Below are 27,603 nucleotides of genomic sequence, written 5' to 3' on the forward strand. Positions count from 1 at the left end.
AACTCTATAAATTGCTCATATTGTGCATTGCTACTTATCAAAACGACCCCCTAATATAAGCAAGCAACTTACAAGTATTTACAGTTCAATATGAAATTCATTTATATTTTTAACTTTTATTTGTAATATATTTTTTGTAGTATTTTGTTATTTTTGTTGTTACTACATGGTCACAAATAAGATCTTGGATAGATATTTATCGTTTTAAATAAGTATTTTTTGTTTATGTATATTTGTTGTAAATTTAATTTCGGTTAGTGCTTTCATTTCCATAATTGTTAGCATTTCATGAATTGTTTATGCACGTTCGTATGTGTATGTATATGTAAATATATATAAAAGAAAGTTCCTTTGACTAAATGCAACGGAAATTATGTCTTGGCCAACCAAAAGCAAGCCACCCTGGTTTGTCAAAATCCCAATCGGCCGGCAGTGTAGGTCATGAATCACCTAATCAGTCTGTTTATAAAGTTGTTGGAAATGATTTCGATCGAGTTGTATATTAGTCCATTCAAGCGAAACAAATTGTGCCCGTGAAGCTTTTTTCTGCCTGGGTCGGTTTTCAGGGGGTTGCTGCTGAGTTGTGTTGGCTATGTCCCAAGTCTCTCTGTCTCATGTTGTCTTCGACTTCATTTTTCAATACATGTAATATAAATATCATTAAGCTTAGGTAGAAAATCACTAATAATAAGGCAAATTAAAAGGAAGGGCACTGGGGAGGGAGATCCGCAAAACCATAATGCAAATCAACTAACTCTCTAAACTAGACAACTAGATCAATAGGTACCCTTTAGCGGTCGGGTATATTTGATGTATATTTGATTTATATAAAGGCAAATTTTCAACATTAGCAACTTAGTCTCTAAAATTATCCATTCGGGGATTACTTTCACGAAAGCAGGCAAAATTGGTTTCTCGTACAATAAATTCGAGTCGTTGACGCTTCCTCCATATAAATAAAAAGTTTTTAAATAAAAATGAAGAGTTCATAACAAAAATAAAACAACTAAAAATAATATTTCTGTTTTAAGTATTTTTTTGTTCATTTTGTTTTAATTTATAATATCGTTTTAAACATACATGTATAGAGAGTGTGTATAGGGGTGTTGGAGTTACATTCAATGTTATGCTTATTGATTCTGTTGCTTTCTGTTTCGTGTGGCATAATCAACAAATTATAAAATAATAATACACTTCGACCTAGGTCACAAAAAGTAAAAGCAAAACGGATTTAAAAATGTTTTTAAATAAATAACCTTCACATTTGTTTCTTCAATTTAAAATTTAACACTGGGTAAGAGTTTTTTTCTCGTTAATAACCAATAATGAACATGTTTTTAGTGCTGCTTAATTACCACGTTATTTTCTTTTTTAATCCAATTATAATATTGAGTGGATTCTTAAAAAAATGGGAGGAACGAATACAGAAAGTAAAACCCAAGTTATTTCGTGTGTTTTGAGTCTGTAAGATCGTGGTGCTAGGAAGTTTTTTAAATTCTTATTCATTATTTTAGTGATTAGCAGTCTACGGTTTCAGCTGCGCAAATTACGTTGTTCTTTGTTGGATTAGTTTTGATTCGTTTTTCGTTATTCACGTGTTAGGACGCCGACTAATAGCTACAGTTAAACTTGGATTATAATTCTTTTTCTGGTTTTTGATACACGACAATTTTTAAATTTGGATATTTTTTTTAGTAAATATCTTTACTTTCTGCTTATTTGTTTTTTTTTCGTTTTTCTTTAAAATGACAATTGTTATCTGTTGATTTTATCGACGCCACTTCGCTGATTATTACGAAGCGTTGACACAATTCGATACAATTTTCTTTTAGCACATGAGCAAAAAATAACAGAGCGTGAGGAACAATTAATAAATAAAACACCTTACATCTTAAACAAAACGGAGCACTTGGTGATATTTGTTTCATTTTCTTCACAAAGTAGCACACAAATTATTTCGCTCTGGGTCCATTTCAATTAAATATATTAATAGATAGAAATATTTAGCAAGAAATCGAAGATGTAATCGAATATAACTTAATCCAATTAGTAGAAATTTATAATTTGGTTATCAGTATGCTGATGCCATTCCTCGCTTTTTCATTCATTTGATCGTGACTCGTTATTTTCTGTTCGTGCTAAATACTTTGCTTAATATGTTTTATAATATTAGTAAAGTAGTTTTAGCTCTGTGATCCGGAATCTGGGTTGTGATTTAAAAGTCCAAAAGGGACACTTCTGCATTTTGGGCAGGTTGCTCTTGAACAGATTGAGCCTCCTCCAAATCGTGTAGGCCGTTTCCATTTTGATTGATGGCTTCCTCCGCATTAGTCCGACCATTGGTTGTTGGAGTGGTATCAGGTGGAGGTACACCTGGTGCCCTGATTGGCGTGGCTCCCTTTAGGGGTGTAGACTTTCGCGCTTTTAGTACAGCTGGCGATGGTTTATTCGTAACGCTTTCTTTGGGTTTTGGTGTCAGCGGCTTGGAGGCCGCCTTGACTGGCGATGTCTTCGAAGGCGATGTCTTCCTCAGGGTCGCCGCGGTTGTCCCAGCGGAGCTGCTAGGAACCAGCAGTCGTCGAGTAGTGCTTGCGTTGCTAATGGTTGAGCTTGCCGAGTGGTTAAACTTTGGAGCTGGGCGAGCGGTAAAAGTTTTAGTGATCGTTGTGGTTGTAGTGGTTGTGGTGGAGCTGGAACTGGTTGTCTTGCCCAACTGCCCATTGACTGCAGGCTTGGTTGGACTGCGAGCTGAGAGAGAAGTGACATTTGTGCTGGGCACCTTGCGCACAGTGGTGGCGCCGGAAGTGGTGCTGCGCGGCGACAAAGTTTTCGGCTTGGCTGCGGCTGTCGAAGTGACGGCCAGGCGTGGTTTGGTTGAAGCACCGCTGTTAGGAGCCGATCCAGTTCCTGATGCATTTGCAGCTGGTCTGCGAGCAGTGGAGCTGACTCCAATTCCTGATCCGGTTCCACTTGTGGCTGGTTTGCGAGCTGTGGTACTGGTCAAAGGGCGAGCTGTAGTCCTGGTTCCGCTTCCAGATCCAGTTCCCAATGCAGTTCCACTTGCAGCCGGCTTATTAGCTGCGGTTTTGGCCCCCAATGTCACCTTGCTCACAGGAGCTGTGGCCGGTCGTGTGGTGCTTGACTTGGGCACAGGTTTTGCAGAGGATGATGCATTGCTGCTAAGTGGTTTCCGGTTGGTTGCTGTTGGTGGAGCTGTAGTCAAAAGTTTGGTAGCTGTACTTGTAGTTTTGGTTGCAACGGGGGCGGTGCGTGGACGACCAGCGACCGACTTATTTGCTCCAACAACAGATGTGGAGCTCGCTGTGGAAGTCTTGACTGCAGAGGCTGCTAACTTAGGTTTAGCAGTGGCCACAGTGGCTCCTGTTTTGGTCGCTGAATTAGATTTAGTTGCAGCGGCAGCAACAGCTGCAGCAACAGTAGCAACAGAAGCTACTTCAGCCAAGGCTACCGCAACATCATCTTCGTTTTTGGTTTCTGGAACAGTTTCCATTAACGGCTCACTACTCGGGAGCACAGCTTCTTCAATCTCAGAAATAATCAGTTCTTTTGGAGCTTCAGACAACAACTCGTCACCAGCTGCAGACAAGGGTTCCTTTATAGAAGCAGGTAGCAGTTGCTCCTCGGAAGCAGCATGCTGTTCCTTGATAGAGACAAAGTCTTCCATGGTCTTTTCTTCAGAGGCAAGTTCTTCTTTCTCGGCAACGATGTCTCCCACAGCGTGCAGCGGCTCCTCCTCTGGAGCAAAAAGATGTTTTTCTTCGGAAACAAAGTTTCCAATAGCTGGTTGATCCTCTTTTGGGTCCTCCACTTCCTCTGTAGTGTTATTAGCAACCTTATCACATAAATCGAAGTACTTGGAAGGAACACTAGGTATGCCCACGTATTGCTCCTCCACTAGATCCTCTTGCAGCTGAAGTTCTTGAAAGTTGGCGGCCAGTGTCTCTGGTTGATGAACAGAAAGCTCTTCCTCCGTCTGCTCCACCACCAGGTGTGCGGGCGTAAAAGGCTGGGCAAACGGATTAATACCTTGTTTTGCTGGCGATATTTCGTCATCGAATTGAGCTTCAGAGCCAGGAGCTGAATTAAAGGCAGCATACTCCTCCATCTGAAAGATACAGTATTTATGTGGAGTAAAAAACAAGTTAAAGGAGAATAAATAATGTCATGAGCCATGGTTAGTAATGCTAGGCTTAGAAGACACTGCTAGCATTTGTATTAAACTTTTGTGTGAAACAACAAAGAGGTTTTGCAAAAAGTCTCTCATTCTGGGAACACCCAAAACAAGATGTGGGGTACACATCTTTGTCCCCACCAATAATAGTACTTCCGCAGTACTTCCCCAACAACTTCTCGGTGTTGTTAAATCGATAAATGCAATAAGCTTCGCATTAAACATATCTTCGTTTGTCTTTGAACAAATAAAATCCAAGATGCAGCAAACGGTTTGTGTTTTGAAATATGTTACCTAATGCTTTATTTTATAAAAATTTCTGGCAGTTCCAGCTACCAAAAATTTTCGGGCTTTGGATAACGGGCAACAACAATAAATCACACTCAGCACTGCACAAACTTCTGGCTGCCCCCAAAAATTAAGAGACCACACGGGGGAACGTGTTTTCATTTTACAAACAAATTCACCTTACTTTTTGCCTACAGAAGTATAACGGGTTTAACATTAATTACATAATAATATTAATATAATACTAATAATAATCATAATAATATTATTAATATCAAAATGAATTATAAATGACAAATTCTATTTGAACTACGTAACTTTGCGTACGAATGACTAGTTGTGATACCCAAGCTTCCCCTAGTAAAACACATTCTCCCAGTCATGTCTTCTTTATAAGTACACTCAGGAAAAAACACCGTGCTAAAAACAAGTACAAACAGCCTTGATTTAAGAAAAATTGCATGCTTAACATTTAAGAACGTTCGTGCTCAAAAAATTCTCATATTGAGCACATTTTGGAGTTTTTATGTCTGCCAACTCTAATAATTCCCAACTGTTTATTCTGAAAGTACTCAGTATATAAGGCGCATAAATTAGGTAGTGTTAATGCCCGTGAGCGGCAAGTCGTAAGTAAACTTAAAATATTAATGTTATTTATATATATCTCGTTTATTTCGTTTCAGTTTCCAATACTTAATTCTCTTACTAGCATAAAATAAAAACTCATTTTAGTTTCATAATATTTATATATTGATATAAGAATTATTCGTCCTTAAATCATGCCTGCAAATTTCTTACTTTATTATTAAATCGTTCTTGTTTTTAGTCCAAATATGACTTGATTTAAGAATTATTCATACTTGATTTAAGACCGAAAGGTTCTTAAATCTAGTATTTTCGGTCTTGAAAATTCGTGCTCAAAAGTAGAATTTTGTTCTCGCGTTCTGTATTTTCCATGCTTGGCGAAGTTTTGACACCGAAAATACTAGGTTCAAGCACGAAATACTTTATTTTTTTTCTGAGTGTAAGATGCCGTTCTTGAGGGTTGACATGCCTTACCAATATTAATAAATTATTATAATGACATCAACAAACCAAGCGAAAGCTTAACTTTTGAAAGTGAGAAAGCGGTAGGCAGCGAAACAAAGTAAAGTACTTGATTATTTAAATCAATAAACAATAATATCTGGTGACGCATGGAACATATACCTGTGTAAGATATATGGAAGAAGAGGCTTAAAGGAGGCTGTGTTTAAATAAGAATTTTCGCTGTTTTTGACCAGGGGGATGATCCTTTCTTACCTGGGTCAAAATAAGAAAGTTTGAACGACATAACAAAATGTAACCTATATTTTTATAAGTCTCGGCATGCATGGAATGGCTTCAATAGTTTTCATGAGATATGGATTTTCAAGCATAGCAAAAAAACCTACGAACAGTCACAAAAACAAAGACGAATTTAAGGAAAGGAAAATGAAGCGGATGGAAAAGGTTTCAGTGCCTTAGTGTAGTGACATGGCGATAGTTTTGGACTCTACCACCAAAGAAGGAAAAGACGGGACGGTATGGTGAGTGTAGCATTAAAATTTTTTCCGGCACTTTTCTCTATCACGCAAAGACTATCTCTCAGCACCGAAAGCAGTGCGCTCAGGAAATCTTAAATGTCATTGACCAGTAAATGCCACCAGCAGGGGCCATTTGCCATCGGTCGGTGCCCGTCCCCAGCTCCACTCTCCGAGTTTCCCTTACGACTTCCCAATTCCTTGTTGCTAGTTGCTCACTTTTAGCCCACTCGCTCAATTGCTGGCCGGCTGACTTTCTTTTACTACACTTAGGAAAAAAAAATTTTAACTCGGAATAACTTTTATATTAAAAACCTACTGATGGCGCAAACAACTTAAACTTCCACAGTTTAAGGTTGCTATAATAGATTTGTATCAATAAACAGCGCATTTTTTCGTAATCAAGTATAACCATTTCACTAGTCAAAGTAGATATTTTATCAATATATTTTAAACTGAAAAAATGCTCCAAAAACTTTGTACAAAACATGAAACAATTGTTAGAAGTCTTAGCTGTGTTTTCCCCTAGTGTAGTCCCCACTCGGTACTCTCGGCTTGGACTGTTGCTCAAGCGTAATGGGGTTAAAAGTGAGCTGAAGCGAATAAGACCAAAAAGCATAAAACAAAAACTGGGCTTAGGCAGATAAGAGCTCTCTTGGCTTAGTTCAAGCTTTAGTTACTGACCATGACTCATAACCAAATTTCAAGATTACTAATTACTAAAAGTGAGGTAACATACTTTTTAAAATATCGCATAGGCGACCAGTAAGCCTCCCCCGAGTCCTATCAATGTTGGTCGAATTTTAATAGCAGCGATTATTGTTCAGAATTTTATCAGCTCCAAAACTTAAGTTGGCAGCTTATGGTAAATTGAATTTATTGATTGGCTTTTATGCTGTTCCTGATGTTTTCGCAAATAATATATTTAACAAAGACTAGCGATTCCACATTCGCAAAAATGTATTTATTATGGCCGAAAGCCCGGTGAAAAAAGAGTTACAGTGAGTCACTCGTAGGTGCTTGCATTAGTGTTTGAGAAGAGGGGTGTGTGTTTGCCAAAAAGCCGCAAAGAGAACGCAGCGATGACATCAACAATTTGAAATTGGAAACAAAAACACATGCCAGTTTTAGCTTTGATAGTGGCGGTAAATACACAGCAAATAAAGAAATGGCACGAAAGTTGACGTAAACTTGAGAGAGTGCAAATAGTACAGTGCGGTAGGCAAAGCGGAAAGAGAGCAACAATCACACATGATTTTTATACATAAACAAAAATATCAAGTTCAACAGATGGCGTATATTTGAATGACGAGGTTTAAATGAAATCACAATTTCTCCCAAACATGGAAGAAAACGCACAGAGCAGCAAAGAACAGATGTAGTATTCAAGTCAATAACTTAAGCTGTAAACTTCGATATATATTTACGCAAAAATTCCCCCTTGAAGTATTAACACTTTATAATAATGATTAATAAAACTAAATTAAAAAATATATGGTTCTTGTAGAAGTTACTGCCCAAAAGGTTCCGTATTTTATCTTTCTGTCGCCACTCATTATTAGCATTTCATATTCGACATGGCTCGCTAAAAGATCCAAAAGGGGATTGAGTAAGTCGGGTTAGGAAAAGCAGATAGCCCCAGTGCCCAAAAACGGAATGCAATTGACAACCTCTAATTGTTTTTGGCGAAAGACCCGCTCACAAATACGCACACAACATAATAAATTACAATCCATATCGCAAACATGGGAAACAGTCTAGGGTCATTTATTATTCCTGGGAACCAAAAATCTAATTATGATTGTAGGAGATAAGCAATGTTTTGTTATTTTAATGCATTTTGAAAAAATGTAAGAATTTTTTAGTCTTTTGATGTTTCAAACTAAACCATTTCAAATGCAGTGCATAGTACAGAGAATTTTTTCGGACGTTAACGAATGTTTTAACTTGAATATGTTATTGTTTTTTTATTTTTTTAAATTTATAAATTTTTGTTGGCGCTTATTGACTTTATCGTCGTGCTGTAATTTATTTCGTCCTTTTCCTTAAAACTTTTCCTTTTAAACTGGGAAGAATATTTATTCAGGAGTAAAAGTACAGTGCAGGGCAGAAAAATTTAATTACATTGCCCATATAGCGAGAAAGACGGCTCGCATTTTTATTAGACATGCGGATGTGGTGACGAGCGTTTCTTGTGGCTTTGTAATTTCTATTTTTAAAATAGCGAAAATATTTGTCAAATCGGAAAGAAAATGAAGAGGAACAGTACACACATATTGTGAGTCAGTCAATCGAGCCGTCTTTACTTAAAGTGATATCATATTTAATGCAAGGGGAAAAAATTAGATATTTAAGTTTAGAGGAGAGTGGGTATAGTTAAGGATCAAGGATACAAATATGTATATAGGATATATCTAGAGAATTTGTTCCACTCTTTAAAAACTATTATCTTTGGGACAAGAAGGTTTATAGTATGAGGTCCAGTAATATTTAACTAAAGTTTGTATGACAAAAACGGTAAAATAAATTCTAAAACAAAGTAAATTTAGGAAAAAAACACAATTTGAATTCAACATTATTTTATTAAATCCCCTTTCTCAAGTTTTGCTGTGTTATTGCAGCGGCAACTATAATGAACGAACGAATTTAAAATTGTTTGGCAAGCAGAAAGAGAGGTAAGGTGTAGCACATGCAACCGCAACGGAACACGCAATATGATGTCGGAGTACAAACTTAGATGCACTGGAATGAATTGGATGTGACTATCGTTTTAAATTAAAATTGTCTGGATGCCGTCTTTTTCCAAACCTTGGGGTGACACCGTAATAGCGTAGCGACAAATCTGGATGGAACGTTTGTGAACGTTTTTGGTTGCATATTTTTATGTATGTATAAGCGTGGCTCCCGTCCGTCCATTGGCCTCATAAATATAATTTTGACAATTAGAGATACTTGTTGGAACACCAACTCAGCTCTGGACAGCGCACAGTGAGAGTCAATAAATTATAGTAAAGCGGTTGCAAAAAAAAAATATAAAAACAGCTGAACAAAGAAAAAGTTTAATGAAAACGGAAAAAATACTAGACACAGCGCAAACTGTGTAGGAAAACCGGCAAGAGCCGTGGCAACTTTTTCGCAAGCCAGACAAAAAAAAACAAATCAGGACAGAAGCAAAGTAAAGAAGGGGTCTGGTAAAAGGGGACAGACGAAAGACAGCAGTACCCAAAAAATGTTGCGAAACCACGCTGCACATAATAATGAGTATACGCCTTCATGAGAGAGATGAAGTTTAGCTGAAAGCGGTGTGAAAAATTTTGAACGAACAACAATGGCTTGAAACCTAGTGAAACGACAGAACTCTAGTATGTTTTACCAATTTTAATACCATAACGCTGGTTTTGTACATACCACAATATAATTTCGAACCAAATTCAGCGCTAAGCAAGTTATGTGGCACCCAATCGAAATAAATAAGTGGATACTTTAGCAAAAGCCTTTTCTGCCAGCCTAATACTTGCTGCTGGAAAAACGAAGCAGTTCAATTGACGGTTGATAATCAATAATTGCCTCATTACATTTTTAACTGCTTTACAAATATATTTTCTATATGCTGATTCCCGATTTTTATGATAGTGTGAAAAGTTTTATACAAAAAGATTTCTCATATAGCCAAAAATTGTTCAATTCGGGCCATTCAACGGGTACATGATAGTCGATGGCATCGTAAGGTAACTACTTATTAACTAATGGTCCGATTTGAACAATTTTCGGTTTGCCGGTAGCTATTGACAAGCGAAACAAAATATTTCAAATATTAATCCTTAAAAATATGGAAGCCAGGAATCTCTAGAATATGCATGCTTAATCCCAACTTTGTAGCTTTTATAGTTTTCGAGATCACAGCGTTCGTTCGGACAGATAGACATGGCTAGAACGACACGGCTAGTGATCCTGATAATAAATGTATGAACTTCCTTCTACCTGTTACAGGCATTCTGGAGAATATAGTATACCCTTTTACTCTACGAGTAACGGGTATAAAAAGCAATGTGGTAAACGCGCAGACAAGAAACCGATTTAACATCACAATTTCCATCGGTTTTCTTTGATTTTCTATTTCTTCTTTTCTTAACATTTTTTTTGTGAAAGTATACGACTGCAAAAATGAACCAAAAGATACAATTACAATAATATGAAGGCAAAGAGAGATACATATATATAGAAGGCAACCGCACTGCAGTCGGATAAACACATTAGAACGGAGCCGCAGCCATGAAATTGACTGGCTTTCTTGGTCAACTCGGACCTAAAGTCCGATCATAAACCGAAACACTCTAAAGCAAAGGCCCCTATTAACAATAAAAACGGTAAGCTGGAAGATGAATGAAAAAGAGGGAAAGAGAAAATAGGAGTCAAACTAGCAAATTCATAATAAAGCAAAACGTGAAACACAAGAAGAACGAACAGCAAGCAGGCAGCTACATTTTGCACAGGCCAAAAAATTGTTAATGGTGCAAATGGTAGTAAAACACCTGGCTAAGTTTGTTGGCCAGTACACGAACATTGGTTTGGCAGTTGGAAAAAGAAGCGGCAAATAGCCCGTAGCAAAACGGACAAGAGCAACGCTCTCTTGCCAGTTCTTATTTTATGAGTTTGTTACATTGGCCCCGAGCTCTAGACAAAATTCAAGGCGAGGCATAAAGCCTTGTGGCTAATAACCACTGTTTCTTGCCTTCGAAAGACTCAGAGGTTGCAATTGGAGGAAAAATGCTATTATCTTTGGACAATATTCCCAAGCTTACCAATTGGCGTCCTGACCTGGACAAGACAGTTCACATGTCAGATGTTTTAGTATCATTTATTTACTCAGCACAATAACAAAAAGCTTAAGAAACTGTAGCATTACATCAATCTTGCAGAAAGCATCCAAGGGAGAATGGTGGCTAAGCTGTTTCATTGACCTGTTTCTGGCTTGTCCTTCAATTAACAGCACTTTTTCTGCGCTTTTTAGTAGGCTGTCGGTGAATACTCCGGAGCCATGAGTTCGTGCCAAAAAACCCACTACTTCTACTTCCTCCAGCAACGATAAAACTCTATTTATATGCCAGGAGATGAGACGACATATGCCATCAACTGTCGTACCCCGCAATACGGCCCTCCCGACTTCCAGCATCCAATTCAGAACTCAGCTATCCAAGCGCTGCAGGGGCCAAACTGCATCCACAGAACATGTAGCGACATCTTGTCTCCCGCTTTTTTTGAATAATTATTTTGTGTACGTGAATTTCTGAGTGTGGTGTACGAAAAGCTATTGAACTTGGCACTTGGCGGAGGATTTTTGCATTTTATAAATACACGCTGACCAAGCGGCAAGAGGATGGGAAATTCAACCGAGCGATGTAAGTGCATTCGTACAGCAGCAATCAATAAAATACTACCACTAAATTTTAACATATAACAGCACTTGAAAATATCTGAAACATTGTTGGCATTTTTAATAGATGTATATGGGGAATTTTTAATATAGACTTTAAATAAATTTTCCAGATTTCGATTCAATGAAAGTTACGTCGCTATTTCTATATTTTTTACCGCGATTGTCTATAGCTCATGAATTTGAGAAGAAATTTAAATTTAGATAGGGCACTCATAGCAAGTCCACATGAGATAATATATCTGCAAGAACCCCTACTCATGATGATGCTGGAAGCCTTTTCTTTTGAACTCGAAATGTGAAACGCTACAATTAATCGTAAAGTCTTCTCTGTCTGCCTGAGTTGGCCTACCCTGTATTGTGCTGCTTTTTCTCCGTTTGGGCCTCATTCTGGCCAGGTTGCATGGACAAGCGGGTTTCAAGTGCTCCCCAGCCAGCGTTTTTTGCAAATCAACTCCACTCCAAGTCAACCCACACAAAGCAAAATCTGCAGCAGCGCCACAGCAACAGTCATATTGCAGCACAATTTTTGCATCGGCCTGCAATTGTTCCGCTTTTTTGAACCTCCATCGGCTTTTCAGAAAAACCGTAAAGTTGAACAAGTTTTTTACACATACACAAACTGAATTACACAAACGTAAAACGTTCACAAAAGCGTCCAAAATGATAATATTTCTGGAATTTAAAACGCATCTTAATTACTATACCGATTTATTAAATTTCAAAAAAAGATTAAAATATTTATTCCTTTAAAGAAAAATTAAAAAACACTACTAACAAAACTAAATTACTTCTAAAATCCACATGTATGGGTGATCTAAATTTCTAAATAACACAACGCACATATAAAGATTTAGCTAGTGTAAGGAAATGAGTAGAGTTTAACTGAGTTAATAATCTTAATCGGTTTTCAAATCTAATAATGGCGTAAGCGGGACTAAAAGTTGAAAATACTGGAGCCACTGTTCTCTGTTCGAAATGATATGTTTCGGATGCATTTTGTAATGCAGAACATAAATCGATGGTCACCTTCTTTAGTACCATATTTATCAATTACCAGTTTTTTGTCTTCGCATTAATTCATTCGTACAAAAACTACAATTTCAGATGGTGAGCTCATTTAACCCTAAAATGTCCAACCTAATGTACATACATACACATGTATGCATGCGTGTATGCGTGTATAATTTCAGGAGGTCGCTTAGTCACACACCCGAATCGCGGTTTTAAATTAAAATTTAGCTCAATTACAGGCATTAAGAGAAACAAAAAAAAAACCAAAAACAAAAGTATGTGTACACAGAGGCGGATCTACACCACCCTTAAATCCTTACATAACCCTTAAATAAATGTGATTTCCATAACAAAAATATGTATGTAATTAATTTAAAATGTAAAACAACTTCCTTCTCAAATTCGAAAAAATACCCCATAAAAAGTTGCTCTACATCCGCCCCTGTATGTTCGTATGTATGTACAATGTACATTTGTCTATGGCCTGACCAGTTTAGCATTCCATCCCATCTAACACAATAATAATGGAAATTCATGTATGTATGTAAATTGTATAATTTGTAATTAAGCCAAAAAGGTTTCAGCAAATGTCATGCGAATTGTGTGAATTGCTGCTCTGGCGAAAGTTTTTCCAACAGTATGAACCGAACTTGTAATTGTAATTCTATTCACTTTTTTATTTCAGATTTCTCATCCAGTTTTTCTTTGGGAATCACAACACGAAGACAAAAGCTGACTTATTATTTTTACGCGTTAACAAATTTGCGCATTTGTCATGTTTTTCCTTAATGTTTTGAGTCGCTTGATTAGAGGCAAGGTGCCTTTGATAAGGTCTGATTTTAAAATTAGCGTCGAGTGATTGATGAAACAGAAGACAAAGTGCAATAGGTGTTAGAATGAGATTGAATAAGATGCTTTTATAGCTGCATTTGTGAAATTCTTATAAATTGTTATGGTGTTAGTAATGATAACTTTGTATTTGTTAACTTTCTTTAAAAACAAAATATATTAACAAGCACTGTGTATAAATTATGAGGTCGGAAACGCTTCCTCCTACCTGTTACATACTTTCCGCCCTTACATACTTTCTTCAAAGCAGTTAGCGACGAAAAAAATCTTTTAAGTTGCAGAGACATGCAAACGGAAATCTATGACCCAATTAAAGATACCAAAGTCATCTCTATTTTTTTGCACCCCCTTCTTTTCCTAACTAACTACGTATGTATGTATCTCTGCTCGTATGTGCAGCTGTTATTTTTGTTCTAATTATGAAAGCGTGTCTGTATGAGTGCGAGTGTGTGCATTGGAGTTGGAACTTGCAACGGAGCGAGAAGATTGCCAACTCTTGCAGCAGTTGGCAACGCCATTTACTTGGGTTGTTGTTGTTGCTGGTCGTGCAGATTGCAGACGAAAAGAAGAAGAGAGAGAGAGCTGTAGAGAGCCAAGTTCCATTAGAATGCATTGACCGCAGCTCACCAATTCGCAAAACAAATCACAAACCAACATTTGTGTACTTTCAAAAATTACTTTTGATTAATTTAAATTTATATAGGATCGGAAACATTCCCACAGTGAATGGCTGAACAAATATTGGCACTTGTTTAACTACCCCTTTGGGAGTGACCTTTAATATTTTAAATAAAGTCGCCAAAGAAAGAGCCCCCACCCAAAGCCGGGTCTTGGCAAGGAAAGCACTCGCGTGTCCTGCTGGGTGTAAAAGTTGAGTGGTAGTCGACTCGCAGCAAACTCAACCCCACCCAAATACATCGAACAAAGGGAGAGCATAGGAGAGCACAAATTTCGACGGCGACGCGTGAGCGAGCCAAGGAACACACCCCAGGATAAAAGTGCAATATAGGGAGTACACTCAGAAGAGTACAAAATAATAAATATAAATAGTTTTGAGAAACCATATGAATATTCTCCTGACTTACAACCAAAAAGTGTTTATCGTTTTTTTTAATTTGTTCATTGTTGGCAATCAGCCCTTTCGACTTATAGACGCTGAACTGCACATTAAGAAAGCTTTTGTTGTTTCTGTAAAATGAAGCACAATTTTTGGATCCACGATTATCAATTTTAAGTTTCTATTGAAACCCAAAAAGGACACAATTTTGAATTCCTATAAAATGTCGGCTAACCCTCAACTAAACCCACAGGAGCACTGATGCGATACGAAAGGAGAAAACCATCATAGAGGGAAATGGGAGGTTGGGTCGGGGTAGCAGCACATGCACAGGCCAGGGGCAGAGACAAAGGAGTATACCAACAAATTTAATGATTATTTTTACGCCGGTATCCAGGTGAAAGGCAGGGCAGCCTGAAGCTGGCAGAGGGTAATGCAAGTTAAAGCAACGGAAGCAAGGCAAAGCAAATAAAACGGGCGCAGCACTCGAAGTTAGAGATGAATAGTGCCTAATGATCACTTTCGGCACTTTTTTAATTCCCCTCCCTTCAAATTAATCTTACCTGGGGAGGAGCTCCGACTGAAAAAGGCTCAAAGAGATGGGATTCTTGATCAATTTTGCTCTCCGCAACCAGCTCCGTGGTGTCCTCAACCAGCTCTGTGGTGTCCTCAATCAGCTCCTTGGTGTCCTCAACCAAATGCTTCTCTTCAGTAGAAGAATGAGGCGAAGGTGTGATGTCCACAATGTCAGCCTGCTGGGACTCCAGCTCTAATTTCGCCACAGGTGAGTCAGATTCTGGGCTAAACTGCGGTGCACTGGTGTCCAGCAGCAAACTCTGGTCGGCAAAAATATCGGAGCTCTTTGCGGGAAGCTCCTCCTGCTCTTGGGACTCGTCCTTCTGCGCATCTTGGGAAGAATGCTCCAAGTAAAAGGAAGCCTGCATTAGATCCTGCTTAGCGTTGTTAAACAAAGGTGGCTGATGCTGATCGTGTTGAAACTCCTGCTGGAACTGGAGCTCCTCAGTTGACGGCGACTGCGAGACATGCTCTTTTTCCTCGACATGGAGCAGTTCCTTTTCGTCGCCCGTCTGGGTGGGCAGAGGTTGCACGGAGTTTAAGATGTCTTCAATGGAGGCATTGTGATCGGCATAAATCGATTGTTTCATGATATCGGCGTCTGCTGGCAGCTGATCAATTTCCATATCGACACTGGTCTCCGGGCCGTGACCCAGCACATCCGTTATAGCAGCTGGCTCAGCGGCTCCTACACCGTTCAGCAACTGCATTTCCAGATTTCCTTCGCCGAAAAGGTCCGTTTCCTGCTCCAGTTCGTGGGGTCGCTTATCCGCCTCAATGTCAAACTCCCGTTCATCGGGTACTGCAATCGCATCCATGTTCTCCCTGGCGGATCCCTTGCGCGGACTCTCGGCCACCAAATCGTCCAAAGGACCGCCCGGCAGCAGCTGGCGCGGATTCAGGCCGAGTAGTGGCTCCTCCACAGCGGGAAGGGGAGAGGATGGCTGGGAGCCATAGCTAGGCACAAAGGCAACAGCATTGGGGTTGAGCTGGGAGTGGTTTTCATCCAGATCATCGACATAATCACAGTTCTCCTTATTGTCGAAGCCCGCTAGCAATTCTTGGACAACTGGCTTGGCCGCCAGCTCCTCTTGATCTAAGGGCGTGGGATTATTCTCGCTGAGACTGCTGGTTCCATAGGTAGTGGCCACGGAGCTAGGCTCGTCCTCGTCCTCCTGCTGGAGATCCGAGGATTGCAACTGCTGCTGTTGATGCTGCTCCGCCAACAGTTCAGCCTCCTGGGTTTGCTGCTGATCCTGGGCCACCACCTCGTCTGTGGAAGTGGTCGTGTTGGAATTCGTGGACAAGTCACCATCGTTCTTGATCACTTCCACGTCCTGCTCCTCGTAGACCAGACTCAGACCAGGGGCACCGCCGTTTCCTAGCACTAAATCCTCAGAGTGCCCGACGGGGCCAAATCCGTTGCCAGTTTCCGATGCCAAAGGAAGCTGCTGCTGCTGCTGTTGGAGCTTCTCGCTTTGCTGCACCTCGTGTATGTACTTCCACTCCTCGTCCTCCTCCCCGTCGTTATTCTCTTGATCCGGATCCGATTTGGAGGACGCGATCCCAGGGGCGGAGAGTTCGTCCACGACGGCGTCCGCCAGATGAAGATGATGCTCGGCGCCACCGGTAATCTGCAAGCCCTCGCTAAGACGGTTCTGCAAGTAATTGTCGAACTGAGCGTTGTCCTCGTGGTGCTCCATCCTTACGATTTAGGAATTATCGATTCGCCCAACAGAAGAGTGTATTCGGGTGAGATGATTCAGATGATTCAGCTTCTCGTGATTCACACGCCAATGCGTTTTATTTCTCGATTCCCCGCTTTTCGGCGTTGCTTTTCTTTTTCTTGCAGATTCTCTCCTCGCACTCACACACACACCCGCTCTCGCAGCGAAAGAGAGACGCAGGCAGGAACAGCCGAGAGCACGAATTTGTTGCTTGTCCTTCCTTCCACTTCCTTCGCCCAGCACTCCGAATTCCAACTTTTTATGGTTTTTTTATTCGCAACGAACACAGCTCGCTCGGTCAGCCTTTTTACTTTTCAGTCTCCCACGCACAGAACTTTCCGAGTCTTTTGCTTAGTTTCGACGCAGATTGCAGTTACTTTTGAACTTTTGAATAGTTGGCCGACCGCCTTGAAAAACAACAACCACCCAGTTGAAAAAAGAGAATCAGTCTGATTGGAGTCGAGAATCGGTTCAAAGGAGAAACATCGATACAAGCATCGATGTTTTTGGCGTGAGCGTAGTGTCGGTAACGTCAAACGTAAGAGCCACGTAAGAAACGTAAGAGCCACGTAAGTGTCAGTGAAAAAGGGAGATAGCCTCAGCGTAAGTGTCAGTAAAAAAGGGAGATGCAAGATGCGAATGTCAACAAAACGTAAGACGAAAAAAGAGAATCAGTCTGATTGGAATACGAGAATCGTTTTAAAGGAGAAACATCGATACAAAAATCGATAATCGATGTTTTTTGGCGTGAGCGTAGTCGGTATCGCCAAACGTAAGAGCCACGTAAGTGTCAGTAAAAAAGAGATGCAAGATGCGACGTAAGACGAAAAACGAGAATCAGTCTGATTGGAAAACCAGAATCAGCTTAAAGGAGAAACATCGATACGATGGCGTGAGCGTAGTGTCGGTAACGTAAGTGTGAGCAAACGTAAGAGCCACGTAAGACGTAAGTGTCAGTAAAAGAAGGAGATAGCACCGTAAGTCAGTAAATGAGGGAGAAAAATGTATAACAGTATCAATACATCGATATTATGGCATAAAAATAAATATTTTTGAGAAAACCGCCACTAAAATTACAATCGAGAGTGTTAGGAGGGTGTCTCGGCTATGCTGCCAACATTTTTTGGGACCGTATTGTTTGCCACCCCTGGTTCGCAGGTAGGATTTCTAAGAACAGGCAGCACGGTCATTCGGTTTGAGCTTGCGCTCTCGGAGAGCAGAGAGCAGATCTTGCATCTCCCTTTCTCCCTTTTTTACTAACACTTACGCTGAGGCTATCCCTTTTTTACTAGCTTACGGGACAATTACGTTGTGTTTGTTGTTTGTGCTTGTAAACATCAACCCCACCTCCCCTTCCAGGCAACTGAAATATGGAAATATGAAATAAATCATCCGCCACCGAAACAAAAAAATCTTCATAATCATCGCCCAGTCGGAAATGACCGCATTCCGAAACTCCTTTCGTTAAGAGAAATGGTCACCAAAACGTTGGCTGATGAACCTTCCCATTCAGAAGATATTTGTTGGATGCACATAGACGCATATATAATAAATGTGTTTTTGTATTTTACACATATTGGTTTTTGATTTGAGATTGCACCTTAAATATGTAAATGCATACGTAAGAATGTATGTACATATATATATATATATGCATGTGTATAAACATAATTCCGCTCGTTCAGTTGCGTACATTCATAATTGTTATTTTTTTAAATTTATTTGGTATACTTATTTTAATTTTTCGTTCCATTTATTTTTCAGTACTAATGAGTTACAATTTTTTTTAGCTTTTTTCTCATTATATTATTTTACGCAAAAGCAATAATAAATGGAATATAATTCAACATTCATACTAGGTTTTTTTCGCACTGTGCATTTGAAAGCATTCAGTGTGCGCCATTTTCTCGCTCTCCCCCTCTGTCTTCTCTTAAGACCAAACTGCGTGAGCGAGCAGTGCTCTCAGTCAAAACGGGACTATTCAAAGCGAACGGACATCGCGGACGAGCCAGTTATTCAAAAAGGTGCTCGCGCCAAAAGAATGTACGCTTAGTGGCTAAATAGTTCATAGTTAGATAGTTAGACAATCGACTTGCTGTGGACTCATTATCTAGAGTATAGTGTCTATAATTAAAGAGTGGCGGAGTTTAAGCTGTTAGAGTTAGGCGTGCGTGTAAAATCATGAATAAGCGGCATATGTGTTTGTGTGATAAGATGCCGGTATAAAAGTGCAATTGCGTATATACATATGTATGCAAGTATGTTCATATAATTTGTTGTTCATTTTTTCAACTGTTTTCAATTCGACAATGGAAGAAAAGGAAATGAACCCGACTGCGAGTAATATGATAACTTAAAACCTTTGGTACCTGTTGTAAGTTAAAATAATAATAATAATAATATACAAATATTTCCCTCCTCGTCCTCTCTTCCTTACATATCGCTCTGCTGCCTTAGAGATTATATGATTGACTTTTTTTTTAAGTATCAATAACAAAAATGTTGAAATTTTGTCCATTTACTTACATATGTATGTACGTGTCTATTGTTTTTTCATCATAATAATATTCCACACAATACATGCAAACAACACCTATAACGGGTTTTTTTGAATATGTAGGCTTTTTGCCCGTTGATTGCCGGCATTTTAAATTCTGACAACCAGCAACAAAACATAAAGCCACCACCCAATTATACAGCGCACAAAGACACACACCACGACGGCAAGGCCAGAAAATTAACTCGACACATGCGTGCATACACAAACAAAGCAGAGCAGCAGACAAACACAAGCACAACCAAAATTAACCGCAACCATTTTTGGCGCCAACCAGTCGAGTTACCGGGCTTTTTTGCGGATCTGTAACATTTTCTTTCTTTGTCCTATTATTCTTTTGCGGGCCGCTATTCAGATGTTGTACATATCTACAAACATATTTAATGGGCAGAATTCAACGAAAATTTAAAGTATTTTTACCCTCTCTTTGTGTTCACTTCTCTCTTTGACTTTAAATTGCACTCTCTCCCTCTCTTCGCTGTGTCTGTGGAAGAGAACGGGTTGTTCACTTGGAGAAAAAAGGGATGTTAAATTTAAGAAAAATTAAAATTTAATAATCTAACTCGAAGATATACTTGTTTAAATACCATGCATTACTTATTATTTTCTTTTTATTTGTAATTAACTTAATTATTATTCAGTATTCAATATAATACAATATTATGTATTTATTATTTTTGTACCATTAATTTCCGTTCTCTCTGTGTGCCCACTTCACTCTCTGCCCTTAAATTCCTCACTCCACTCTCTCTCTCTCGGTCGAAGCCGACGGCTCAGGCACTTGGAGAAAAATAGTGAATGTTGAATTTAAAGAAAATGAAAATGAAATAATCTAAATTTAAGTATACATGTTGTTTAAATGCCACGTTTTCCATAATTTTTCATCTTTATTAATAATAATTATTGACCTTTGTTCATGAACAATACAAAGTTATTTATTACAAACTTTTTATTATTTCGTTCTGTTTATTTGTCGTTAATAAATTAATATTTATTTATTAGCTATTTACTAATTAAATATTTTTATACGCAAAAGCAATAATCAATAAAATGTAATACATCATTGATACCAGGTATTTTTGTGCACAGTGTATTTGGAAGCATTAAGTGTGCGTCCGGCGGCCATCATTTCTTTCGCTCTCCTCTTATTTTCTTATTAACCAAACTGCGTGAGCACTGCTCAATCGAAGCGGATTACTCAAAGAGAGCGGACGCATGGGCGAGCAATTTATTTAAAAAGGTAAGTTGACCATTTTTTTTGTTTAATATAGCAAAAGTATACATGCCTTTTTTTCTTTTCTTATTTATTGTTGTTGTATATGTACTTATATCTTATTTATTAATTATATTTATTTACAGCTGAGCGGACTAACACAAAAGCAAACGGATTAACACAAAAACACACAAGGACTAACTTTAAAATCAGGTGAGCTACTGCTGATTCCAATTTAAAACAATACTACTACTACTATACAACTACAACTACAACTATTAACTAAGAAAATGACTGTTTTTACCAGCAAATAACCTCAGCTAACGATTTAAATTGTTTTCGGGTAGACATAAGACTTAAATAATTGGTCGATTTTTGAATTTATCGTAAGGGGTTAACGTTTCGTTTTATTTTTGCCAAAAATGGACAAAAATTAACGATTACACGTTTGAATGTCAATTGATTGGAAATTTTTTTACGAACTCAACGCGGTATGACACTCCTCATATGGACTGTGTGTTAAGTTTCCTGGGACAAAATACTGATTATTTAGTATGAATTTTGGATTCAGAACTTATGGCAGGAATTTTTCTGTTCATATTTTTTGTCCTAGTTGGTTTAATTGGGGCTGAGCTAAAAGAATGGCTGTTTTTACCAGCAAACAACCTCAGCTAACAATCCAAATCATTTTCGGATAAATTTGGGAGACTTCAAAAACGTCCCGATTTTTGCTTCTTTTTTTATTTCAAAAAATTGTTGAGTTCCTCGAGCAAAATACTGGCGGCGTGAGTATTGTTATATTGACACTGGCGATATTATTTTAGCTGTGCTCAAAGCTACTAGTTCTTAATTCGTGCAATGTTGCGTTGGAGAATAAAAATTAAATTGTCAATTCAAAGCAAAACAAATTTTGTCATTAAATATAAAAATATTTGTTTTCTATACCCCGAACTCGTATATGATGATGTGTATTCCTATAACTTTCATTATAAAAGATTTTTAGTTCATAGGTTTTTATTATTCAATTGCGATTAGTTTTAGCCTTGTCCACCTTGCAGTTTTATCAAAACGCATGAAACGTTTCCAAAAAATGTAATTTGTAATATTTTTAGTACAAATATATATATCTTGAATATTTAATAAACAAATTTATTTTTGAAGTCTACTGCGTCGCAACAATTTAAAATAATTTGTTTATTATAGAGCCCCCAAAAATATCAAGCTGCATTCGCATATAATTTACGCGTTGTATGTCATATAAAATAATGTTCAGTTCTACATTTTTCATTAAAAGATATTTTTATTTTAGCTGCGATCAGTTTTAAGCGTTTTTTATAGCTATTGTTTGACGTTAGTTCATATGTCGGAAAAATTAAAATTAAATGTTTTGGGTCCACCCTAATATAAGACGCTATTTATGTAAAAATGGCGGCGAGCGTACAGCTGTCTTCTTCTAACGCATTGTGTCAGCAATACGCCGGCTTTCGACGTACAAGCCTTAATAAAATGGCGGCGTAGGTACTGTTGTCCTCTTCTAACGAATTGGACAGCAACACGCCAATCGCAGCGTCCGAGTTCTGTTAAAATGGCGGCATGTGTGTCGCTGTCCTCTTCTAAGGAATAGTTTTAGGGTGGCTCCAAATTGCCTTTTTTATTAAGACAAATGAAACATAACAAAATGAATAAGTTGTGTGAGCGGTAATATTTTTAGTATTGTAGGGGAATATGAATTTAGTTTTTAATTCAAAACAATAAATTTATCCATTAAATTTTTAAAACATTGGATTTCCATACCCCGAGCTCATATAATAATGTGCACTGCTATATTTTTAATTAAACGACTTAATTCCTACGAATTTTTGTTGTTTTAGCTTCTATTCATTTTTAGCCGTGTCCATAGCTATTCATTGTTTGTTGTTGTGTAGGAAATTAAAATAATATATCTTAGGGCACGACCCTAATGCTGAGTTGCCTCAGAACAAATACTGATATTATTTAGTGTTAAATTTGGATTCCCAACTAATGGCACGAACAGGAATTTTGTCGTAGATTTTTTCAGTCGTAACTTGGATTAATTGGGTTTCAGCTGAAAATATGACTGTTTTTACCAGCTAATAATCTCAGCTAACGATCCAAATCGTTTTAGGGTAGACTTAGGAGACTTAAATAATTGGCCGATTCTTGCATATTTCATAAGGGGTTGAATCACGTTTTTTTTTGCAAAATATATACAAAAATTAACGTTTCCAGGGTTGAAAGCCGATTAATTGGAAATTTTATGACGAACTGAACGTGGTATGACACTCCTCATTTGGACCATTTGTTGAGTTGCCTCGGACAAAATACTGATATTATTTAATGCATTTTTGGTTTCATAACTAATGGCAAGAACGGGAATTTTTCCGTTGATATTTAATGTCGAAAGTTGTCTAAATTGGGTCTTAGCTGAAAGTATGAGTGTTTTTACCAGCAAACAATCTCAGCTAACGACCCGAATCATTTTCGGATAAATTTAGAAGACTTAAATATTTGTCCGATTTTTACATATTTCATAAGGGTTAAGTCGTGTTTTTTATTTTGTGCATTTTTGGATTCATATCTAATTGCAAGAACAAGAATGGATTTTTTTGATTTTTTTTGTCGAAAGTTGGCTAAATTAGGTCTCAGCTAAAATAATGAAAATAATTTTTATCAGCTTACATCCTCAGCTGACGCTTCAAATCAACTTCTGGTAGATTTAGGGGACTTTAATAATTGGCCAATTTTAACATATTTCATATCACGTTTTTTTGGTCAAAAATCGTCAAATACTAAAATTGATGACTGTTTTTTGGTCGTAATTAGTTTAAATAGTGTCTTAGCACAAACATTAAATGCATTGATCAGCTTACGACCTAAGCTAACATGATGTCGGTCGATTCAGGTAGATTTAAGAAATTCAGTAATTACTGTGGACGGCAATCCACGTAGTGACGAAGCGCACCAGGAGTATAGACAAACGGCCAGGTTCTTACATACAATAAACTTGCGCTACGGCGTTGAAAACATATATGTACATAGATATGTAGGTACATGTCTTCAAATGAAATTAAAATTCAGACAAAGACAAATCACAAATACAAATATTCCCCAGCAAATGCAAACGCAATTTCGCCCATTTAGTTACATACAGCTGCGAAAAAAAAAATAGCACCACCTACTCGAGCAATGTTTGGATAGCCACCCTACCTATATTTTTAGCTCTGTCAAAACATGCAATACCATTTTGGAATCGAATTGCAACATAGAATCAGAAAATAAAAAAATAATGTAGATTTTTTTTTTAGTTTTTAAATTATTTAAGAAACTTTATAAAAACTCGAAAACTTAACGAAAAAAATAATAGCACCACTTTTCAAAAATGGGTTTTAAATTATAGGAACTACCAATATTCATGAGATAACAATATGGAACTATTAAATCGATGTTTATATTCTTCATTTAATACTTTGTGGTGTATCCTTTATTGGAAATAACAGCTGCGCAGCGTTTTGGGATGGAGTCAACTAGGTCCTGGCATCGCTTTATGGAAATTTGAGTCCAGGACTCCTTAATTACTCCCCAAAGGGATCCCATGGATGTTGGTTTTGATGCAGCGACTGCCTTCTTGACGTCCGACCACTGATTCTCTATTGGAATAAGGTCTGGAGACTGCGGAGGCCACTCCATAGCGTTTACAGAGTTGTCCCCAAACCATTTCTTTGCCTTCTTGCTGCTATGTTTTTGGTGATTACCTTGTTGGAAGACCCACACGAGCGGCATTTCATACTCTGCGAAAGGTAGCATAATGGTATCCATGATATCCACGTATACGTGCTGATCCATGATGGCCTTGATCCACTGTATCGGGCCTACTCCGTAATAGGAAAAGCAGGCCCATACCATCACACTACGCCCTATACGCTTTATGGTCTTTGTGGTCTACTGGGTCTTAAATTCCGAGTTCTTTGGACGTCTGACATACGATCTGGATCCTTTTCCACCAAACATAATCACCTTGCTCTAACCTGACCATAAAATATTCCTCCACTGTTTTGGTGACCAATTTGCATGATCCTTAGCAAACTTCATTCGCCTAGAAATATGTCTGGCATTTAAAAGTGGTACCTTTCTCGGGCTGTAGGCTTTTAGGTTATATTCCCTGAGATATGTACGCACAGTTTTCACCGTCTCATTTATTTTAAGCTCATTTTTAAGCTCAGTAGCAGGTTTAAAAGGATCCTTCTTGTTCTGACGAATCAATCGATTGACGTGAAGGGGGGTCATAGATTGTTTTCGTCCTCGTGTTTCAGGTTTTTCTTTAAAGTTTAGAGCGTTCTTAATCATTTTATTTAAATATCCGACCAATCGACCAACTTCTCTGTAAGATTTTCCATCCTTTATTAACTTTTGGATGATATCACGCTTTTTCTCACGGCATTGCCTTCCACGCCCCATTTCAATGGTATTATCAAAATTTTTACGTTCAAAATATTTAAGTTATAGATAAATCGAATTGACCCGTGCTTTGTTTAAAGGCTATTCGGCAAAATATGGGGTTTTTGTTAATAAATGTGGAAGTGGTGCTATTTTATTTTTCTCCATTTTTTGGGCTTTTTTAATAAAACACTTAAAAATAAATTTATAGGAAGGATTTAAAAACAGGGTAACATACTTTTTGGTTAGAAAGAATACTAAAGAGTACAAAAAAATGTTGTGTTGAAAAAAACAAACACTGAAAACAATTTTATGTTACCCAGAAGAAAATGTATTGAAGTGGTGCTATTATTTTTTTCGCCACTGTATGTATGTATGTACGTTCCTATCATTATTTCATCACATTTATATTCCATACAATACATACATACAACAACCATAACGGGTCGTTTGGATTGGTTATCTGGCCTTTGATTGGCGGCATTTTAAAATCTGAACCCCCACTAGCAACAAAACGTAAAAAAACCCATAAACCACCACCAAATTAGACAGCGCACAAACACACACAACCACGAAGGCACGGCCAGAAAATCAAATCGGCACGTATGTACATATATGCGTACTTATCCATTCTTTTTGCGGGCCGTTATTCAGATGCTTTATATATGTACACATATTCATGCGCCGTATTCAATATAACGTATTTTTTCTTCACTTTGTGTTTATGTCACTCTTTGACTTTAAATTCCACTCTCTCTCCCTCTGTGTCTGTGGAAGCTCACTTGAAGAAAAAATGTGATTATTAAATTAAATAAAATTAAAAAGTAATAATGCAACTCGAAGAAAAACATTTTGAAATACCGTGCAATGCTAATCATTTTATTATATTTTTAATTAAGTATTAATTATTATTTATTTACAATATAAAATGATTTATTTGATACTTTGAACAATTAATTTTAATTATTAATAATGCGCAGTATTCAACGGAAATGTAACGTGTTCTTTCCTTTCTCTCTGTGTGCCCACTTCACTCTCTGACTTTAAACTCCTCACTCCACTCTCGCGGTCGATGCGGACGGCTCGGTCACTTGGAGAAAAATAGGGAATGTTTAATTTAAAGAAAATAAAATAACATAAATCTAAGAAATACATTATGTTTAAATGTCATGCGTTTTCCAAAATGTTTCCTCTTTTTTAATATTAAATATTAATTTTTGTTCATGTACAATACAAAACTATTTATTACTAACTTGGTATTAGTTTGTTCTATTTATTTTTCATTAATGAATTAATCATTATATATTGCCTATTTACTAAATATATGTTTATATATATATATATCTACCCAAAAGCAATAATCATCAAATTATAATACAACATTCATACAAGGTATTTTTGGTTGCAGTGCACTTGTAAGCATTCAATGTGCTCTCTCTCTTTCTCTCTTATTCTCTTATTGACCACTGTGTGAGTAGTGCTCAATCGAAGCGGACTACTCAAAGAGAACGGATGCGTGGACGACTGATTTATTCAAAAATGTAAGTTGGACAATATTTTTACATATAGCATTCAGCATGTATATCTTATTTATTGTATTATATGTACTTATATTTAATTTACTAAATCTATTTCTTTACAGCTGACCGAAGTAAACACGAATTGAGACCAAAACACAAGGATTTACATTAAAATCAGGTGAGTGGACAAATATGTAAAAGTGCATACATATTTAAACCAAATAAACGGATGGTTTAAATTAAAATTAAACACAATCCATAAAATAGTGCAATATTTTGGTTCATAACTTATGGCAAGAGAAATTTTTCCGTTGATTTTTTGGTCGTAACTTGGCTAAATTGGGTCTCAGCTAAAATAATGACTGCTTGAACCTCAGCTTACGATCCAAATCATTTGCGGGTAGATTTAGGAGACTAAAATAATTGGCAGAATAGTTAACAATTAATTAATTGGCGCCATTCCGACAAGTTACCTGTGCTTTGTCGCGCATCAGTACCATTACTTTTCTTTTTTTTTTTCTTGTCTATTCTTTTTGCGGTCCGTTATTCAGCTGCCATTCATATGTATGTATGTATGTACGCAGTATTCAACGAAAATGTAACGTTTTTCCCCCATATTCTCTTCTTTCTCTCTCATCTTTTTGCGGGGCGTTGTTAAGCTGTACATATTTACATATGTAAAATGTACATTGTACATACATACATATTCAACGAAAGTGTAACCCATTTTTCCTCTTTCTGTGTTCACTCCACTCTCTGACTTGAAATTGCTCACTCCTCTCTCTCTCTCTCTTCCCTCTCTGTATCAGCCGAAGCGAACGGCTCGCTCACTCGGCGAAAAAAAGGAAATGTTTAATTTAAAGAAAATATCGTAATAATCTAAATCTAAGAAATACTGTTTAAGTATTTACTAATAATCTTCTTTTTATTCCAAACTAATAATTAATACATTGCATGTACAATACAATATTATTTATTTACTTCTCATTACTTTTAACTTATTTATTTCTAATTACTTATATATATATTATTTAGTACTATTCGTATTTCATTATTAATAAATTAATAAATTTGTATTCGCTTTTTTTACTAAATGTTCAAACATATACATGCAAAAATACATTTGCACAAAACTCATTCTAGTTATTTTTGGCGCAGT

The 27,603-nt window shown here is 37.4% G+C and overlaps 1 protein-coding gene and 1 long non-coding RNA gene across 2 annotated transcripts; one reads left to right on the plus strand and one right to left on the minus strand.

Annotated features, from left to right (window-relative positions):
- Positions 1-1,013: 1,013 nt before the first annotated feature.
- Positions 1,014-17,150, minus strand: LOC119545830 (205 kDa microtubule-associated protein). The gene is made up of 2 exons (XM_037851743.1): positions 14,960-17,150; positions 1,014-4,126 (listed from the first exon to the last, which is right to left on the minus strand). Exons 1-2 carry the CDS (start codon positions 16,673-16,675, stop codon positions 2,216-2,218), a joined length of 3,627 nt encoding a protein of 1,208 aa, XP_037707671.1. The 5' UTR covers positions 16,676-17,150; the 3' UTR covers positions 1,014-2,215.
- A 3,221-nt stretch (positions 17,151-20,371) lies between these two features.
- Positions 20,372-27,378, plus strand: LOC119561476. The gene is made up of 5 exons (XR_005221287.1): positions 20,372-20,496; positions 20,616-20,682; positions 26,403-26,465; positions 26,567-26,622; positions 27,254-27,378. It is a non-coding gene; the product is annotated as an uncharacterized LOC119561476 (long non-coding RNA).
- The last annotated feature ends 225 nt before the right edge of the window (positions 27,379-27,603 follow it).

The sequence above is a fragment of the Drosophila subpulchrella genome, chromosome 3R, assembly GCF_014743375.2.
Source record: "Drosophila subpulchrella strain 33 F10 #4 breed RU33 chromosome 3R, RU_Dsub_v1.1 Primary Assembly, whole genome shotgun sequence".
NCBI lineage: Eukaryota > Metazoa > Arthropoda > Insecta > Diptera > Drosophilidae > Drosophila > Drosophila subpulchrella.